At 39.1% G+C, this 21,023-nt stretch overlaps 1 protein-coding gene across 1 annotated transcript in view; it reads left to right on the top strand.

Moving 5' to 3' along the window:
* The window catches only part of RRP15 (ribosomal RNA processing 15 homolog), a 33,154-nt gene extending 18,409 nt beyond the window's left edge, over window positions 1-14,745 (top strand). The window contains exon 5 of the mRNA XM_081039070.1: window positions 11,287-14,745. Coding sequence (XP_080895196.1) covers window positions 11,287-11,406 — 120 coding nt within the window. The 3' untranslated portion in view covers window positions 11,407-14,745. The remainder of the gene's footprint in view (window positions 1-11,286) is intronic.
* The last annotated feature ends 6,278 nt before the right edge of the window (window positions 14,746-21,023 follow it).

A 21,023-nucleotide genomic window follows, 5' to 3' on the forward strand; every position in this document is an offset into this window, starting at 1 on the left:
TGTGTGTGAGGTAGAACACTGCTGCCAGCATTCTTGGGGCAGATGTAGGACCCGTCTGTGGGGACCCCGCCTCAGTGTTAGACTAGTCATTATAAGCTGTTGCCGTGAATCAGTGTCCAGAGCCCAAGGCCTCTCTGCTTAATACCCTCAGGAACTACATGACCTGCCCGTGTTCCCCAGAAGCGGGAGAGGGGACCTGAAGCCGAACTGCTGCTTACACAGACTGTCAGCCAGTTTTCTATTTTTGTCACACACTTCACTCCACCTGCCTCATTGCCTCATTTCTTTATAAGTCACACATCTCTGATTTATAAGTCTGTTTTAAGGGCAATAGGTAACCGTGCACTACACATCTACCTTTCATTTATTTCATGTTATATTTTTATATTTACTGCTTTTGTGACCTGCCACTTCAACTGTTAACTGTGCTTGTTCCTTTTAAAACCAGGATCATCTTCAAGGCGTTCGGTGCTTAGATCGGAGGGTTTTTTTTTTTTTCTATTTTCCCAAGACTACCTTTCATATTATTGGCTATTTTTCAAGATGTTTTTAATCCTCTGATCCTGCTGACCTGAATAATATTGTTGCCCTTACAATTTTTATCTTTTTTTCCCCAATTTTATTGTATACAGTCATTATTTCTGTAATAAAGTGCTTGGGAACTCATGTTAGAAAGCCTTCCTTAGAGGCCAAAGGGTGTATAATTGCTTCTTAAAGATCATTTTTCAGGAAAGAGATTTTGAAAAGACGTACGTATTTTATAAGATGCCAAACTGATATATTCCATTTGAGTCACTAGTTTCATTATGTCACAGTAAATCTTGTTATTAGGGACTTAGTTTATTTTTATTTTTTATTTGATTTGTATTTTTGTGAGATAGAGTCATGAAAAGGAACACTGATAGTGAAAAGCCTAAAAACAGGATGATTCTTAGCCAGAAAACAGAAATTTGCGGTAAAGGATTGAATGTCGAATTCAGTGGAGGTTTGGTTCTTTGGACTACGTCCATCCACCCAATATTTTGTGTGGAAACAAAAAGAGAAAGCATTTGCAAGATTGTTTTAGTAAGTGTTCCAGGTAATACAGATGTTGCCCATGAAATGAGAAAGTCTTACAGTTGGAAAAAAATTTTGCTGTTAAGATGTGACTCTCCGGGCATGTGCTTCAGAAAAATATCCGAAACTTCGCTTTACTTTCCAAATGTTGCTAAGCAGAAGCAGGGGAGGCACTGATTCCTCCACTGGACTCTCCTCGTCTGTGGGTGGGGCTTTGAGTGTCTGAGGAAGCATTGCTCACTGAGTCGCGTGCACTCAGATAGTAACAGGGCAGGAAGCCTCTGTGAGTGGTGCTTCTGGTGAATGTCTACCTTCAAGCTAAAAAATCTCATCAAGGAAGTCATAATTAGAACACGTGTTCAGAGTGTATCAAAGCAAAGTCTTGGAAAACATTGAAAAGAAACGAGCATCAGAGAATGAAGCCATCACGGACAGACATTCCCACTAGTCATAATTGGGAAAGGAGGAGGTGCATCTAATTTTTCATATTCTTTATGATTTTCTTCTTCTGTGGACGTTGGAATATTAGGGTTTTTGCTGATGGGAGGGAGCTGGAAGAGGGATACTGAGGAAGTAGGTTGCGATCAGGTATTTGTCTCATTTGCATCTTCTGTTAAGGAATTTGGATTTTATTCCTCAATCAGGGCCCAGTTGTAATTTTTTGTCAGATAAGTGATCTGATCAATTCGGTTATTTTTAAGGAAAAGAAGGCTGGCTGTAGGGTGGAAGGACTGTGTCAGGAGAGAGGGAAGCGAATGCCATAATCAACACAAGAGGGGAGACCCCAGACTAAGGTTGTGGGAGAGTGGGGGGTGAAGAGAAAAGAGGAACCAGACTTGGGAGGCAGTTTTCAGGTCGAGATGGACTTGATTTGGGAATAACAGGATTCGGAAGGACAAGGGAGAGGGAGGAATTGTGGATGACCGTGAAGTTTACAGCTTGGGAGATTCAGATATGGGGGAAGCTTTCCCAAAGTCAAGACTAAGTGGTGGGACACGTTTGAGAGGCACAGGCTTTCGGAGGTAATGTCTGTGCCAGGTTGGAGTCAGCAGCAAGGAGGATGACGGGAAAATCCCGTGGAAAGCAGTGGCTCGGACAGGCACTTGGTTGTACAGGAAGCAGCCCAGACGAGCCGGCAACCAGAAAGGTTGCTGTTACCCAGCAGGACAGGTGGATAGTGTACTTGAGAGTTTTTCACATGGTTAAATTGACATGTTTCTACGTTTAAAGGGTTAATTACCAGTTATTGGGAGGGAATTCTTTCATCCAGAACCTGTGAATCCCTTCCTTGAACCTGCCCGCGTGCAGCAGTCACGTGGACCGAGGCCTCAGGCACGTTGACCTGAGTGACTTTTCCAAAAGATGAAATTGTATTTAGGACACTCCGTGTAAGGAAGCAGCAAAAACTTTTATTTTGTATAAGAAAGGTTTTCATGAAAAATTGAAGTTTTAGTCCTTAAAGGAATAACAGTATCTTCCTTTCCCATTCAGAACACACACCTATCTGCAGTGATTTATTTTCCGACTACCTTATTGAATAATCGGATTTTAATTTTTTTCCTTATGTTTCTAAGTTGTGATTATTCCTCTGCTCTTTTCTTGGAAAGCTGGCTAAAATCATCAAATTTCTTGGAATGTGAGCATCTCTTTCCTTAAAGGTGGGCCTGAAGCAGTTGTGATGCATTTTAAACCTGTGAGTCCTGGAGGAGAATGTCTGCTGATAGGGAAACACCGAATATGTTACTTACGCTCTTGAATTACAGCTCCCTGCAGGGTTTTCATTTATTTGAAATTGCCACTGTATCAGTTTCAGCTTTTGTTTTCTTATAATAAACCCACAATAATAACTTGGTAGTAAAGGAAGATGATAGCTACTTTGTTAGAAAGTATTTCTTTCTCGACTACAAGGCAACAAATTTCAATAAAAAATCCCCAGGGAGAAAAGTTACTGGGAGAGACGAGGTATTTATTTATTTTCTGATTTTGTGATCTGAGCACTTTATATTAAACGTCAAACAGAAATAAGTTATGGGGCTCCATTCTCATACATGTCTCACCAATGGCAACCATGTACTTTCTGCATCTCTAGGTATTTAGTGGCGGGAATGCTTGTGAAACACCTGGCTTCTTTGGTATCTTAGTAACAGACCTAGACTCCAATTGCTGGAGGCTTTTGAAAGTGTGTATTCCTTCTGGCTCCCAGATGGACTGGATTCCTGCTCCTAAGGCAGAAGCCTGGGAACGGAGGGGCTCCTCACACAGGCCTGAGGTGGTCCCCCAGCAGTTCTCAGGACTTGGCTTTTACATGGAGCTGGGGGTGTGGGAGACGGGCCGGGGGCTGGAGGAAGACGCTGTCCCTGAGTTGCCCCTGCATGATGGGCAGCAGTGTTTTTCCTTTCACATAAAAGCTGCTCTACGAGGAATGTGTGGAATCCTAACTCTGTAAATAATTCAGCCTAGTGTTTGTTTACTGCAAATGCCTAAATAGATTAGTTTAGACAAAAGAGAGACGCCAAGTTTGAAATGAGAACGAGCATGGCTGTATACATGCTGGTGATGGGAACGGTTTAAAGCCCGTTTCTCATTGTAGTCACTTCTTTGGAAATAGACTGTTTAGTTCTTAATGTAGGTGGCTTCTGATCCGAACAGTTCTTGCAATCACAGAACCTGTGTTTGGTACGTGCAGACACGGGGGGGATATGGGTACAATGAAAAATAAGCACTAATTACAGAGCTACTGCAGAAATCCGTGGTTACAATAAAAATTAGTAACGGCGCCACACATCTGGCCTTCTTTGAAGACTTGCTCTCTATTTGAAGTGGCTGCCTGCACAGGTTTTCGTCAGTGAGGTGGGGGCCCTTTTTAAAGATTTAATTGTCTTGCACAAACACTTACACTTACGGTCCATTTTTAAAATTCAAAATAATATTTTGTTTCCTGCTAAAAAAACATTACCTTTGAGTGGTAGGCAGTTGAGAATGTTGATGTGTTAAACAGAGCAGCAGAGACCACAGACTCGGGAACCAGACTGCCTGGGTCCAGAAGCCCCCGGTGCCACTTACTGTGTGTGGGTTCCTTCCCCACATCGCGCCTCAGGTTTCTTCCCTGTTTGCAGGTAATCATTCTAATGGTAACAACCACCTCACACCAACTGGGACAGTCCAGTGAGTTAGTTAATCCACGTAACGTTCTTAGAACAATGACCTAAGAACAATGAGCGGCACGCAAGGAAACACTATATAAATGTTTGCAGTTATTTTTGTTTTGGGTGGCATGTCATTCGAATGAGTTCCTTTTATTTAGCTCTTATTTTTTTTCCAAACAGATAGTAGTCAAAGATGAATCTGTAGTGGGAAACCAGTTTGAAAGGAAACTGTTACTACTGAATTACTGGATAATCCCAAAAATGATCCAGTCATTTAGTACAAGTTGTGTTTAGGTTTAGAAAGTTCCCTCTCAGTGTAGGTGTGTCTGGTCTGGTAATGCATAATTCTTACAAAATAATAAAACTAGGTTTTGAGGGTCTAGAATGTGTCCGTATTCTCTTACTCCCCATTTCAAGCTATGGGTGAACTAACTATATCCTTTACAGGATGTTACTTTCCAAGGAAAGTTTAGTTTTAAATGGATGCTGTTTTTCTGTTTGAATGTTCTCATCTTTGTGAATAATGCACAGAGCATCATTAGAAGATGACAGATGTCCCCCTTTGGGGATTCTGTGGGTACAGACAGCTCAGTAAGTAGGGATAGCTGTAGAGAGGCCGGAAGGGGGCTTATTATTGTTTTCTTCGTGCCAGGTACTATGGAAGGTGTTTTATTACATAATCATCATTTTAAGAAACACCAGAACTCTTATTTTAGACGTAAGAAACCCAAAGTCGGAAAGATGACATGACTTCCCTCTGGCCACACTAATAGTAATTGGTAGCATCTGGACTCAAACCCAGTCTGTGTGGTTCCCAAACTGTTTCAGCCGTTGGCACCTGCTGCTTATAACGTCTGAGGCACTTCATTAGAAGCACAACAGAAAACTACCTCCCTTCCCTCACTTAGATGAACTAGAAGTGGCGCTGGCTAATGAGCCATCGTGTCACCCACCGAGACAAGGAGGAGAATGATGAGCGCCTGAGTTTGCAGTGCGAGTTTTCCTAAGTCTTATGACCCCTTCATGGGAGGCATAGCAGCACATGGAGACTGATCCGTTTTAAAGTCTTATTTCTCAGAACTGTCATAAGGACGTAAAATAAAATCTCACCCTAGTAACACATTTCAGAATTCTGAAACTTGCAAGAAAATTTATTGTTAGAATTGACTTTCTCCTCAGTTATCAAGGAATTAAAATATACTGGATATCAGATGCGTCTTATGTTTGATCATTGTTTGCCTAATAGAAATTTTAGAATCCTTTTTATTTTTCAGTTCCTTTATGAAAGTTTTCAAACAGGAAGTAAGTAAGAAAGGCCAATATTTCTGGTCTTACATGGACCTGTATTTCCCACCTAGATTCTAAAACGAATCTTGTTCAAGTGAGTTTGTTTTATGTAGCTCTGCCTATCTTTGTCTCCATCTAGTTTTTGTTTGTGAGGGGTGATTATTTGAAGGTAATAAGCCACCTTTGTCCCAGAGATTCTTGTTTTTAGAACAGCTTTATTGGGGTATAATTCACATACTCTACAATTCAAAAGATTCTTTTTAACTGTGAGAACCAGAATCTAGTCAGGGTTCATACCTTACATTTGGTTGTATTTTGGTTTCTTTTATTCTAGACTAGTCCCTTGTTCTGAATTTGTCTGATTGTTTCATCCTGATGTCTTTTAATTTGTTCCTTTGTGCCCTTTTCCTGTAAGCTGGAAGTTAGGACTAAAGGTTAGGTTTTAAGTGAAACTTTCTTGGCATAACTGTTTCATAGGGTGTGACCCTTAGACGCTGTGTACTTACTATTACTGCATCGTGTCAGGAGACACATCATCAGAATGTCTCGTTTTAGGGATGGTAGTTTTTCTGTTGTTTAAAGTGATAATAAATGTTTCCTTATTAAAGGTACGTTTCCCCCCTACAGTTAGACAGGAACTTCTGGGAGGAGTATTTGGGAAGGTGCAAATGTCCCTGTCCCCATTTCTCTGTTGTCTTTAGCATCAATTGATGCTCCTTGCCTAGCACAGTTGTGCCAGGAGAGTTTACGGAATGATGATTTTCTCATGTTCCATTTTAAATTCATGGACATAGGAACTTTTATTTGTTCAGTATTTTACAATCATTAGTTTTCGGAATTTGCAAATGTGGCAACGGGAACCAGTGCAGCCTGGCTTTCATGCCCTTTTGACATGACCCCCTTTTTCTTCGAGTACTTGCTTGCTTTTGGGGATAACAAAATGTCCCAGACCAAACCTCGTCCTTGCCGTGTCCCAGACCTGGGGTCACCCATTTCTCACAGGAGCTCTGCTGAGGGCACGCCACTTGTTTTTAAATCTCTTGTTGATGTCAGTAGATTGATAGTACACATATTCTTTACTAGATACAACTTCGTTTTGTTTATATAGGATTTCTTAGTCTGACAAAGAATTCGTACATGTTTTCTCCTTTAAGCTTATTATAAAAAATGTGTTATTAAAACATTGGTGTGTATTTTCTAGATGAATTCACAGCTCTGCTGCTGATTTGTTTATAATTCTGAACACTCATATAAGTGCTGTACTGCTTTGGCAGATAGAAGAACAAGACTGTGCTTTAAGAGACTAACTGGCAGACTGTGTTCTAAGTACCTCAAGCTCCTAATTGAGCACTTGTGTCAAGAAGACTCCGTGAGATGTTACATTTGTCTTTTTAGGCAGGGTAGTCAACTAACTCATTAATAAATAAATCTTAAGAGAATGTAAACAGTGAGGAGAATCAGAGTTGCCTGATGTTTCCTAAAACTTCACTCTGTGGAGTTAGATGTATAGAAGAGCGAATTAGAATAGGAACCTCCAAATAGAGCCGCTTTGAGCAAGGACTTAAGTGTTGAGCGCATAGTAAAATCAAGGGCCCAAATGAAATTATCACAAGAACCAATGCAGTGGATGAAAACATAATGCACCAAAGCAGTGTGTTCCCAGGGATAATGGGCCTGAATCCGGGGGACGCTAGACAGAATTAGGTTTTCTTAGAGAAGTCTGCATTTAACCTGTGCTCAGACTATAATTAAAGGTGACATAATTTCAACGTCTTGGTCTTTTTTCCTAGGAAATCCTACCAAATGCTTTTCTAGTTTGCTTGGATCTTACAAATTACCCATTTGAATTTGGAAACTATATACGAATCTGGAAACCATACACCGAGTGAACAAAACCGAAGCCCAAGTGGGCTTGTTGCCTGGGACACCATCCTAGTAAAACAGTTAAAACGAGCTTTTAATAAAACAAGTTTGTGAAGGAATAGCGAAGGCAAAAAGTGGGCAAAACAATTAGGAATGGCTTATTAAGAATCAGAGAAAAGTTGAGTTTGTATTGATGTGGAATCTTCCACATAATCTTGAATCTGTAGGTTCATTGGAACACTCGTACATTTCACGTTGAAAATTTTTCAATCCTTTATGATTATTGGGAAGTTGTAATGTCTTGCATGGTTAGGAAGCCATTGAGATCTTATTCAGATGCTAAAGATGTGGGGCTGTATTTATGTTGATTTCTACTGGAATACATTTTTTATATAAAGGGATTTCCCATATATTCTTCATTTTATGGACAGGCCTTTGAGATGAGCTTTAATCAGTTGTAGGGGAGATTACTAACTACAATTGCAAACAGCTTACTGAAAATTTGCAAAAAAGGCATTAAGTTGAATGCAGCCAGCGATAAGGAACTTTTTTTTAAATTTAGGTGAAACTTAAAGTAAAAACTGAACAGTCTTCTTGGGGAAAGCAAAGAAACCTGGAATTGCTGATTGCTAAGTATAGATGTGGTTATGGTGTTTATTTTTTTAGGATTTGACTTTAATTTTCCACCTTCAAAATTGAAATGAGGTTAAGCTCTTCATTATCTGGTGTTAGACTAATATTAATAAGTCATTCCAAACCTCTGTTTCCAGTGTTCTTTTCAGTAGCTGCCAAGGTATGTTTGAACGTTGAAATGAAAGCTGATTAACATTTTGAAGGGTTGTCTTCATCTTCAGAATTGACACAGACCGCTTCTGTATGATCTTGATTAAATATTTGTGTAAAACCAGGCCGGCGAGGGTGGGCACTGTCTTGTTTCCTTGCCTCATGTGGTTTGCATTAAGGTTTTGCGTTTAATCGGCCTTCCTTTTCAGTCGGTGTAGACTCGTGGAGTTACCTTGCAGCTTGCTTTAGGTGGTCAGGTCAGTGCAGTGGCCCCCGACAGACCTCATAAGCTGCTCATTTGGGGCCATTCGAGTCTATGCTCAGATGTTAGCACAGCTTCCACTTGATGGTAGGTAGGAAATACCTGTGCCTACCATGTCCAGTGTGGTTAACTGTACCTGACCTTACATTCACACCAGTGGTTCTCAGGCTTTCGCCTGCCTCAGTGTCACTGGACGGCTTATTCACGCAGATCCTGGGCTCCACCTCCAGAGCTTCTGGCTCAGCGGGTCTGGGATGGGTCCCAAGACTTTGAATTTCTAACAGGTGATGCTGGTGCTTAGCCTGACCTGCGGACCACACGTTTAGACAGCGGGACACAGACTGTATTGGGGTGGCTTAATAAACAGAAGCACCCCCACCAAAATCCCACAGTAAAGCTGTACTTCACTGCTAGTCTTCAGATTGGATAGCTAAGAGAAGCTGTGGATTGAGTCTTGCTGCTCTCCGTGCATGTCTGAAGTGCATGTTTACAGGACCGTTTTCAAGACAAGCGTGTGACACAGTTGGTCGCAACATTTTAATGAGTGAATTCTTTCCTCTGGCCCACAGTTGTTCCTTTCTTTCTGAACTACAATAGTTCTCCCCCACCCCCACCCACAGTTTGGCTTTCTGCGGTTTCATTTACCCACGGTAACTGAGGTCTGGAAAGGTTCAATGGAAAATTGCACCTCCCTTCACCTCATCACATAGGCATTGTATCACCTCGCGTCATCACAAGAAGCAAAAGAAGGGTGAGAACAGCGGTTAGTTGTTATTCTCTTACTGTGCCTAATTTATAAATTAAACTTGATTATAGGTGTGTGTATATATAGGAAAAAACATAGTATATACAGGGTTTGGTCTTCTCTTTGGCTTCAGGCCTCCACTGCGGGTCTTGGAACTTGTTCAGGGTTTCGGCCCTGTTCTGCCCTTCCCCCTTTCCTCAGACGCCACCTAGTAGAAGCGTACTTCAGGCCCGTGGAAGTTGGCTGTCTGGTGAGCTCTCGAGGAGACACGCGGCAGGGGGCCAGCAAGTGGGGTCTGCCTGCTCTCGGCAGGTACACGTAGAGCATGCCGGGTGCAGTTACCTAAACGTGGAGGCTGGGGGTTGAGAATGTGCATTGTCACGTGTGAACACACAATGTCAGGACGAGTCTTCACCTGTCGGTAATTTGCATATGGCTCTCCCAGAAAGCATGTGCTTTTTAGGATTTAATTGAAAACTTGGAGTGAATAATTTGGCAGGAGAGCTGTATGTTACAAGTGTAGCTTCCAAGTCGATCTCTGTTCATGGTGAGCAGCTCTTTCTCTTTGAAGGTGAGAAGACTGCCGAAGAAAACTTGGTTCGAGGCAGGGAGAGGGGCATTTTCTCCAGTTAGCTGACTTAATGTGATCCGAGCAGAAGTGGTGTTAGGAAGGTGGGTTTGAAGCTGTAGGCATGAGGGATGGAGCGGTTTGCGCCCCCATGATGGGTCACAAAGCACCTTCCTGCTGTCCGGCTGGCTCCCCCGGGTGACGGGGAGCGCTGGGCCTGTGTCACTGTTGGTTTGTAACTGGCACAGATGTTGTTTATTCCTTTATATCTGTTACATTAGAGTACGAAGTACACTCTGTGACTTGCTGGGTCAGTTCTGAAATCTTCACTCACGTTTATATGCTGCCCGGTTTTCAGATGACATTTAGGCACAAACCCGGCTTCCTTCTTTATCCCAGAAAGACAGGAGTGCACACAGTGGGACACGTGTCCTGTTGGCAGTAGCGTCCTGTTCTTCTAAGTGGAACGACTGTTTCAGGGCTGTATTTGTTTAATTAAAAGGTAGCTTCAGCAGAATTAAATAAATAATCTCTTGTAACCCAGCAAATATCTTTAATATCTTTTCTCTTAAAAATTGCTTTTTTTATATGGTTAACAGCCCCCATAAAAAATAATACTGTTTTCTAACCAAACGTCATGGGTTCTTGCATATTTAGAGATTTTTCTAAGATTGTGTATTTATATGACTGGCATAAATAGAAAAACATTAACTGTTAGCTCCATGAAGATGGGGACTTTGTTTTGTTTATCACTGTATTTCCAACACTCACAATGGTGCTTAACACACAATGCTCAGTAAATATTTGTGCGATGAAATCACCGAGCTGGTAGTTCTATCTATGTTGTATTACCTAGTTACGACCACAAGGTGGTACTGTTGTACCATGAAATGAGGCTGTAATTCTTAGGCTCTCATATAAATTTATAGCTTTACATAAATCCTATGAATAAACAAAATGAATTGTCTACCTATTATGTTTATTGCCTGCTTCAGTTATTTATAATTTTAGCCTGTGATTAGTCTTTTGATTTTGTGATTAAGTCAGGCAGTGAGTCGTAACCTTAAATAGAGAACATTTGGTTCAAATCTTTATCAAATGTTAAATGAGATAGCATTTATAAAACCCTATCACAGTACCCGGTTAGTTTCCTTTTCTCTCTTTTATTTTGGGTTAAAAGCCTTTGTTAAATTTCTGTTTGTCTTTAAATAGTTTGCCAACTTTTCTAATAAATTATCAGTGAACTTAAAATAATAAGACTGTTTTGATTATCAAAAGATTTTAAAAATTGATACCAAACCTAGATTTTACTATATTTTCCCCCACTGCAAAAACAACAACCAAAAATTGCTTTCATGATTCTTTTATGGGGTAAAAATATTTTGTTAACATACAGCTCTTCTACATACGTGTGCGTGTATGATCATAGTGTATAAATAAAGCTAGTCTATATTTTGTCTTGGTTTTACTCCTTTTGTAAAACTACGTGTTGCCAAGTTTGTTATGTCGCTTGGAATTTTAATTTTCCTGTGATTAAATTGACTTTTTAATATTTTGACTGTGTACCTGTCCTCAGGCTGAAGTGAAAGAAGAGGGGCCCGGATGGACGATCCTACGTGATGATTTCATGATGGGAGCCTCCATGAAAGACTGGGACAAAGAGAGTGATGGAGCAGCAAGTGACTCGAACACGTAAAACTACACAGAACACACAGCCTACAGCCATTTTGTTTTTCCTAGCAAAGCCCTTCATGCTCTGAAAGTTGGGGAATTACAAGGATACTGTTTCTAAGAAAACCAAAAGACTTTTTATGATGACGAACTTTGATTTTCTACATAAAACTTTGTTAAAATTGTGTTTTCAGACTTGGTGTAATTTTAAGCATTGTTCCTCAAGATATTTGTAAAAAGAAATATTTCTCCTTGTCCAATGAGAGATGCATTTTGCCAGGATCATTTTAGGTTTACATTATTGGTCGTGGATATTGGTGTTTTGTTTCAGTGTTTCTAGAAACGCAATACTCTGCATAATTAAAAGGAACTCCTTGAAATTAGTATTTTTCAACCTTGCAACTTACAGACCTCTGTGTTTATAGTTTTGGGGGGAAGAGTTGGTGTTTGTTTTGGTGAGCTATTGAGAAAACTTACGTAGAAAAATTTTAATTATAGTATTTCTGATTTGGGGTGATAATCTTAATTTTTAGATATTCTGGCAAATACGATATAAGAAACAGACCACATCTCTACTTTTCTATTGCTTCCTTTTCCATGCTAAGTAATATACATAAATAATGACTTAGCTTTATTTTTAAGTGTTAGGTTATTTTTGTATGAGAAATTTATGGAGGTGGAAATTCCCATGTTTAACTTACGCAGTGAGGTGATTTCTTAGGAAGCATATTTGACAGATTTTGGTAGTAGTTGTTGTTGTTGTTCTTCTTCTTTTTCTTCTTCTTCCTCTTCCTCTTCCCCTTCCCCTTCTTCTAACATTTAAGTTACCTTAAATTCTTTTATGGTCTGACTGACCAGTGAAACAGTAGAATTAGACAACAGGTGGTCTACATGAGAATATTGCATCTGATTTGAGATTTGATTCCTTCTTGTTGCCTTAAAGATTACTAAATTAATGGAGTTTTAGTATCTAGCTGTTAAATAAAAAGAGAAGAGAAAGAAAGACTGTAGAATTATTCCAAAATTTCTGTGAAACTGGGTCTAGGATCTAAAGTTTGTAGGGGAATTATTTAATAAATGTGATCTGGTTTTTTCTAAGGCTCCATCTCCTTCTCCATCTTTCCATAATAAAAATAGTTCCCTCTTACTACCCACGTGTACATATTGCCATCTGTTATATATCGAAAGATGATCCTCGCCCCAAACTAGCTGGAACAGAGATGTTTATCTTCTCAAACCCATTGGAGTGTTGTAAGTATTACGTAGGTAGCTAATCTTAAATTAGTCCGTAGTCTGGTATTTGTTATCATAAAGAAAGGTCTACACCTAAGATATCAAGTGATTAAACCAGCAAAGTTCAAAATGCAGTTTTGTATCTATTCCAGCTTTTGAACTTTAGTGTCTTATTAAATTATAGAACTGCCATTTTGTCAGTATAACATAAATGTGGGCAAATATTTCTCAATAGTAATACAAGAGGGCTAAATATCCCATTATAACTTGACACAGGTAAATATTTCAACATAACCTAACATAGGTAATTTTGAAAAAAAAAATATTTACAGCAGTTAAAAACTTTTTCTCCCCAGAATTAAAGATTAAGCTCTATTTTTTGTTATCAATCTCTTTCTGCACCTTACTAAAGCTTTGAGAAAATTCTTCTGCATAGTATATTTGGGTGATAGAAATGGGTAAATAATTTCTCATTTACTAAAATGTTGTTGAAACATACACTCATCATATAGTCCTTAGGTTAATTTAGAAAAATTGAACAAGATTTTCAAACTGAAAGGAAGAGAATATTTGCAGATTTTCTTCTTTCAGAAATTATTGTAGTCCAAAATAAAGTTGAGTTGCCACTGTAAGAAAAAATATATCGCTTACGTTAGAAGGCATATATATATAGAGGCTTATATAAATTAAATGACATCATTTTTATCATAAAAATGGGATATTTTATATGTACTAATATTTCTACATCTTGTCTGGAGAATATTGAAGCAAAATACTACCTTATATGAATGTGAATCTAAAGATGAGCATGTTATTTTAGAATCTAAGTGTATCTTTAGATGAATAGTTTAAATCAGGGGTGTCCAAACTGAGGCCCGCGGGCCAACTGCGGCCGCAATCCATTGTTAATTGGCCCACTCAGCAAATTCCAAAAATATATTTAGTTTACTTAAATAAACCAGGTGAGGAAATACGTACTTCACCTCGAGTGAGTGGCCCAGCTGTTTGTGTATTTTACCACATATGGCCCTTGGTAAAAAATGTTGAAAAAAGTTTGGACACCCCTGGTTTAAGTAATGTCATTCTGTCACCTCTACCCTAAATATTGTACCCACATTAAATTCTAACATCAATCGGATAAATAATTCTGCATCCATTCCATCTCCCTACATTGTCTTTGAACTTTTTAAAGAGGGAACTAAAAAGAACTGCCTTTCTGTTACTCTCCCCCCCCCGTACCCCCCTCCTCGCACCAATTTATCTATAACAATATCTGGATTTTCTCTCTGTTAACGATTTAGACTAATATAGTAATAAAGAGTTATTTTTATTTGTTTACAAAGTACTATGGAAATTTATTTATTACCTTACTCCTTATCTGGATATTTATGTGGCTGGGTGAACGTTCTCAGTATTTCACATAGTTTAGTATTGGTTATTAATTGTTTTTCAGTTGAAATCTCAAAAGTCAAAGATGATACCTGTGTTAGACGGACAGTAATGTAGATTATCTCAGTAGGTTAGCATTTTAACTTGGAGTTGGAGTACCGAATTTATTTTCAAGTTACCTAGCATTCATTCTGCATATATTTACTGAAAAATACACCATGGAAGCCCTTTGAATGGAATAGTTCAAAGGCTCTCACCTTCAGTACTTAGAACCTGAACTAACTCAGTGGGAGGTTCCAGAAGGTTTACGTGAGGGTAATTCCAAGTTCTTCCAAGTATTTTGTGTCTTTTACAACCAGTGGGTGAAAAGGGAATGTTTAAATTCTGGAAAACCTCGTAGGGCTTTTTAATCACTGTTTTGCACATAGGCATATACTTAATAGTGGCCACCAACTACACTAATCCTGTCACCTATGCTGGACAGGTGAGTCCAGTACTTAATTATAAAGCCATTTGATTACAGTTAAGAGATGTCCTCGTTAAACACACAACAGCAGAGAATTCCTCAAGTCGAAGTGTGAACAGAGCATGGAAGAAACGAAAGACATAAATTGTGTCGCTAAAGAGTTAAAGGTATAATGCCCAAGAAAATGCCTGTAAAGGAATCTTCAAAGAGCATAAATATTTCTGGAGAAGAGATAGGTGATCCAATAAATAAACTGATACTTTTGCATTCTTTGGATACCTTTTTCCTCCCTCTCTGTGTTATTTTTTGTTATTTTTGTTATAGATTTTCATTAGTACATATGTGAATCATAAGTGAAATTGAAGCTGTATTTTCAGCCTTTTTAATGACTCCAGAGTACCGTTATTATACTTCGTGCTTAATATATTGATACATTTGTACCACACAAATTTTACTTTTAAAACAAACATTTGAAAAATCATTACATATATATGTGCGTATACACACACACACGTAATTTTTTTAACATTTGTAGTTTATTGAGGAAGTGTGTGTGTGTGTGTGTGTGTGTGAGTGTGTTCGTCCCGGCTGCTATAACAATACCACAGACAGGGTGGCTAAAACAGCAGATATTCATTTCCTACAGTCTGGAGTCTGGAAGGCTAAAACCAAGGGGCTAGTAGATTTGCTGTCTGGTGAGGACCCTTTTTCCTGGTTTGCAGACAGCTGACTTCTTGCTCTGTCTTCACTTGGGGAAGAGTGATCTCATCTTTCTCTGTGTCTATTTTATGGGCACTAATCCCATTCAGGAGGGCTCCACCCTCATGACCCTGTCAGAGGGCTCCACCTCCAAACACCATCACACTGGGGATTGGGGCTTCAACATACGGATTGTGGGGGACGCAAACATTCAGTCCACAGCAATGGATAACAGCAAATTGTACATTTTTCATTCAGATGTAGAATAACTTCAGCTACAATTGTTTCTTGACTTAAATTTCTTAGAATTACAAAGTAAAGTATTTATATAGCATTAACTGAGCACTCATTCCAGGAACTGTGCTAGAATTATCTGAGTGACACTGCTCCTTATGGCAAAATAAGGCATAATTTTACTCCTATAAAGACCAAAACGTTGAATCTCCTCTGTCTTTTTAAAGTTAAATTACTGCAGTAGGTTCTCACTATGATTTGAATCGTGGGGCCATTTGGATGAAGTGATAACTTGAAATAAATCTGTGAACTACCATGACTTAAAAAATATTTGTTAAAAGATAAACTGTTAAAAAGCTCAGTTGTGCATTCACACGGGACCTAGAATAATGAAGCTTGTCTAGAATTGTGAGGAGGGTACCTGGTCGCTCCTGTATTGATACGTCCACTTCCTTTTCACTGGGAACACTACAGTGGGGGGAATTTGCTCTGTGCTTCCCTTAAATTCATCTGTTAGGATTAGGGTCCATCAGTGTGATGGATAGTTGTCTCCACTCGGCGTGTTAGTGATGGGGAGAGAGTGTTGAGCCCTGCAGATATTCTGAGTCTGAAGACTATTTGAGGTGAACTGGCAGGAACAAATTTTGGAAACAGGAGAGAGAACTACTCCGTGCCTACAAAAAGCTCTCTCATTCCTTCCCCAAGAAAACAGGACTTTGAATTCTGGCCAGCTGGATAGACAACTCTCACTGACTCTTGCAGCAAAGGTAGACCCAGTGAAGTTGCTCACTGGGGGAGCTTTTCTGAAACTTGATTCAACATATTAATCAATAGATTTGGAAGTGGAATGGTGTTTCACATAGGTGCTGAGAGACTTAGAATAGCGACTGACATTAAAGAAAATGCTAAGAGTTGTAATGAATTGTAACGTAACTCCCATGCTTTGGACTTAACACCGGGGAGCCCACTTATTTAAGAGGTTTCCCGAAGAGGTGCTGTCCGTGCAGGCCTCAGAGTTGTCCAGCAGCTCCAGTCTCTATTCCAGCACACACTCGGCATCCTGCCAGACCAAATGTAGGTTGCAGATTTGGGGAAAAACAAAACAAAACAAAAAACACAATGAGCGTTATTAGCACAGCCAGCTTAAAATGATGAGGTGTTAACCACATTTGTATAAATAACAGTTTCTCTAACCCCTGAATCATTATCCTGCATTTTTAATGCAATCGGTTCATAAACATCAAAGCGAGAACACCAAATTTGTGTGGGGTCAGGACCAACTGGGGCTCAAATGTAGAGACAGCTGAGAGCTGTGTCCTCAAGCGTGGGGGGTGTTGCAGCTGTTGATTCACCCTCGGGCTACTAGACAGTTGCCTCTTTGCGCCTGTAGATCCAGACTTCAATCTTAGGTAAAAATGTGTCCCCTCCCACTGAATGGACATAAACAATGGTTTGACATCAGCTCTGCAAACATCAGCGAGGCAGCCAGACACAGCAGTTATCCTAAATACTGAAGAGGACCAAGCATAACATCAGGGCTGTTTCTACATAATATTTGTCTTTGTACAATAACACTGGCCTCTCTTAAGTGTATTATAAATATAAAGGCTCATAGTCCAAAAGGTTCAAGGTGATATAATCCGTCTCTACAGGTGGGAGGAACCTTGGGAATCACTAGATTGCATCATACAAGACTGCCATATTTGGGTCCTTAGGAGGACTCCGTGAAATTATTTTACATCAACCATTTTCGGAAATAGTATTATTGTTAGATGACCGAAGGAATGATTTTGGAATCAGAACTGAGTTCAGAGTTCAGTTTGGACTCTGTGTGAACTGTGTCTTTGCCCAAATTTCTTAAACTTTTTGAAGCTAGCATGGAAATCAGACGGATACATTTGTTCATATTGCAAGGGTTTGAACAGTAGGCACAGTGTCTGAGGATCTCAGGAAATGTTCTCTTTTATGCATGTAGACTATTAGGTGGTTAATAGATTTGTCCTTCGTTTCTGATCCATGTAATTGTAAATGTTCCTTTTCTAGATTGAATCCCCCCGACAAAAGTTTAAAGTCCAGCAGGTCACACCGTGTTTCCCCGAAAATAAGACCTAGCCGGACCATCAGCTCTAATACGTCTTTTGGAGCAAAAATTAATACAAGACCCGGTCTTGTATAAGCAAAATGGCGTTGCATGATTGTTGAATAAGCTGTCGATGAAAACACCCAGAGAAAATTGAGCATGTTGGTTTTCTCCAAATAAGAAGTGGTAAGACATACCACTGCTGTCCTCTAGGTGGCATGATTTAGGCTGTCATTGAATTAACGGATTGATACCATTTTCCCCCCACGTCCAGAGGAGAAGCTAGTTTCTGAACAATTAGTACAACCACAGCATTGATCAGATTTGTTGCAATTGGCCAAAGGAGCAGACTGATCTTATAATAGTCTGTTGTTTAGTGACCTTAATGAACGTCACTGATCTGTTCAACAAAAACCAAAAACATGTCTAATAATCACTCAGCCAAAATAATTTGTGTGTATGGCTGAAGTCTCTGGGTCGTAGCACATACCTATTTGGGGATGTATTTCTTTGGTTTATAGCACATAGCTTGCCACTGGATAGCAACTGTAAAGATAATTGCCTTTGTACTTCAAAGGACACATCGATATAATGAACATAATCTAAAATGAAACCAGAACTTGTCGGGAGGCTGATCACAAAAATTTTCAAGTTAACAGGAAAACACAACCTGTCAGTCAGCTGAAGTTAACTTTCCAGGTGTCCCTGGTTTTGTGCAGCTTTTACTGTATATTAAATAGGAAAGATCGACGTGGAGAAAGTCAATATTGGGTGACCCATAAGCACCAAAACATTCTGTTCTTTTTTTCTGTTCACTGAAATGGGAAGGGGATAGAATTCATTCTTACTTTTTAGATTCTTTATCGATTGTTCATTTTCCAAAATTTAAGAATGAATTTGGCTACATGAAATGCTTCTTAATCCCCAGTCATTATTCTCTTTATCCTTTTTTTCCAGGAGGCAAATTGGCTTTCAGAGAGCTCAAAAGAATCTTGATGGAGTATCTTTTAGGGACTTCTGTTTTGGGGTGGTGTATGTTTATATAAATGCTGGAATTGTACAAGTAAGCATTTTTAAACTAGAGCTCTGATAGTGATTATTAGAATCTGCAGCATAGGCAAAGAAGAGAAAGGCTTGGAAAATATATCACTGTTGTAACCAAGAAAAGGTGAAAATCTGATGTGTTTTACAGATTCCGATTTTAAAGTGGCTTCATTTTACACTGAGTGACTCTGAGGGACAGTTCTTGTTCACCCCTTTTGTCTTGAGGTGTTCATGAATGGTATCCCCTTCACTCTTAAAAGTGCTCAGGTATGCGTGGTAATTATACCATCACCCCAGTTATAAGAACTTTCTTTCCTAAGACTTGAAACAAACATCAAGGAAAGTCTGTAGCCATAAGTCTCCAGGTTTACAAATCAGAACTATTCATGTAGCTTTGCTTTTAAAAATATTTATTAAAGTATACTTCCACTTTGCTTTTTCAAATACTTATTTATTAGTGTTTCTTTCTAACATGAAAAACTACTTCTAGGGTTTCTTTTTATGTGTAGTTACTGTTGCTTGTTAGTTTTTATTTTGTTATCATTTTTTAAAAACCGGAATAATTGAGGCAGCTGAAAGGTAAGGTTGTTTGAAATATAGATTGATAACGTTGCTAGTGGAAATTTACACATTCAGAATTTTACGTACTTTATGAAGCCCACTGAAATGATGACAGACAAATAAATTCATTTAAAGGCTTTGTCTTAAAAATAAAACTTCTGCTTCACGTCCTTCTCAATTATGAGAACATTATCATGTTTTTCTTATCATTTACCCTGTCTTTCCCTCCCTCAATTTTATTTTTATTTTTACTATGTGCACACTTCTTTCTCCCCATCACCTAATTCCGGCTTCTTGCTTTGTTGAAGTGTGTCTGTGGATTCATGGGGTGGCCAGCTAAGTGACATAGGAGTACAGATTCTGTAAGGGTGAGTGTCAAACACAAAACTAAGGAAAATTCTGCTGCTGGCTTCTTCTTATGAACATTAGTGTGTTATAAAGCATGTATCCATATTATATTGTGTGACAGCTGTCCCATAATGTTCATTTATTATCAGTCACTAAATACTGTTTATTTATATCAGTCATTAATGTGATTTGAGTGGATGGGTTTCACCAGGGGCAAGAAACCAGCGGCTGCAGCTGATTTCAGTAGCCCTGGGGCTGACAAAGCCCAGGTCACTGAGAGATTGCCTCCCAGAGAAAGCCTTCCTCCTTTTGGAACTCACAGAGCTGAAGTGTAGAGACCTGTAGAGACATAAAGGCCCAAAAGCCCGAAGCAATAATCCATCAGCTAATCACAAGCCAGAGGAACAGATAAATGTTCCTACTATGTTTCATTAAAGCGTGAGGAGTGTATCTCGAAAACCTCAAAACCTACTGATACCTCTGCTTTTTCTCGTCCCGTCTCTATAGTTGATCCCTTTATCTTTTACCGTCTCTCATCTTCTCCTTAAGCCCCTCTCCCTGCCCATTGTCCCCTGCTTTCTCCTTATCACTTCTTTCTTAGGTTAACAGATAGATACAGAAGGAAAATAACAATTGGATCACTTTTCTTGGAGAAATCACTAACCTTTCTACTTCCGTGTTCTGAGAGCAGAAACTTATTTCTCTAGAGAAATGAACATAGAACATGAGACAAAAATTGGTATAGACTAAATACTGTTTTTGAGTTGTGGTATCAAACATAAAGTTAGAAGTGAGAACCTTAAAGGCTCTTGGGGGTATTTTCACATTAAAGGGTTATGTTGCATTTATCAAGTGTCACTAGGTAGAGTATGATGTAATCCAGTACAGTAGGTTCATATATTTCTTTATCCCCACTTCCTGGTTCTTAATGCTTGAAAGTACTGGGGAATACTTGCAAAATTGTCATAAACAAAGTTATGCTTGCATCAGAATCAGGAAGGACCTGTTAGATCTTAACTCTTGCCTATGATCCATAGAGGTCTAGGACAGGGATGAACAGTTGTTTTGATAGCAAACATTTGTTTAGCCCCTTGCAGGAATTCCCCATCACTTAAATGAATAGATCCATTAAAGAGCAAAGAGGGGCCAGTGGTCGAAACAGCTGCACCCTCTACCTCTCTGATCTGGAAAACAAAGAATTCCATTTTGGGGTGTTACATAATGAGACTTTAATCTGGAATTTGGACATAACTTGACTTTGATAGTCATTTAGAGTTCTAGTCACCAAAACTGTATTTTCTTCTCCTTTCTTCCTACCATGACTGGGGTCAAAATGCCATTTTTTTTTTTTTTCAAAATACCATAAGGGTAAAGGAACTTAATGACCATGTACTTACAGAAACTACTTGGAGGTATAACCATGAAGCAAATTCTTACTGGCATTTTCCCTGGCTTTTCTATTCTATTTATATCTGAAGAAGAGTGGAGGCCACATGTGTTCTATAATATTATACATCCTCCGACAAAAATGAAGAAATGAGAGAATAAGAAAATGGTAGGTAATATGTAACGAGCATATACTCGGTGC

This window comes from Rhinolophus hipposideros, assembly GCF_964194185.1.
Source record: "Rhinolophus hipposideros genome assembly, chromosome: 26".
Lineage (NCBI taxonomy): Eukaryota > Metazoa > Chordata > Mammalia > Chiroptera > Rhinolophidae > Rhinolophus > Rhinolophus hipposideros.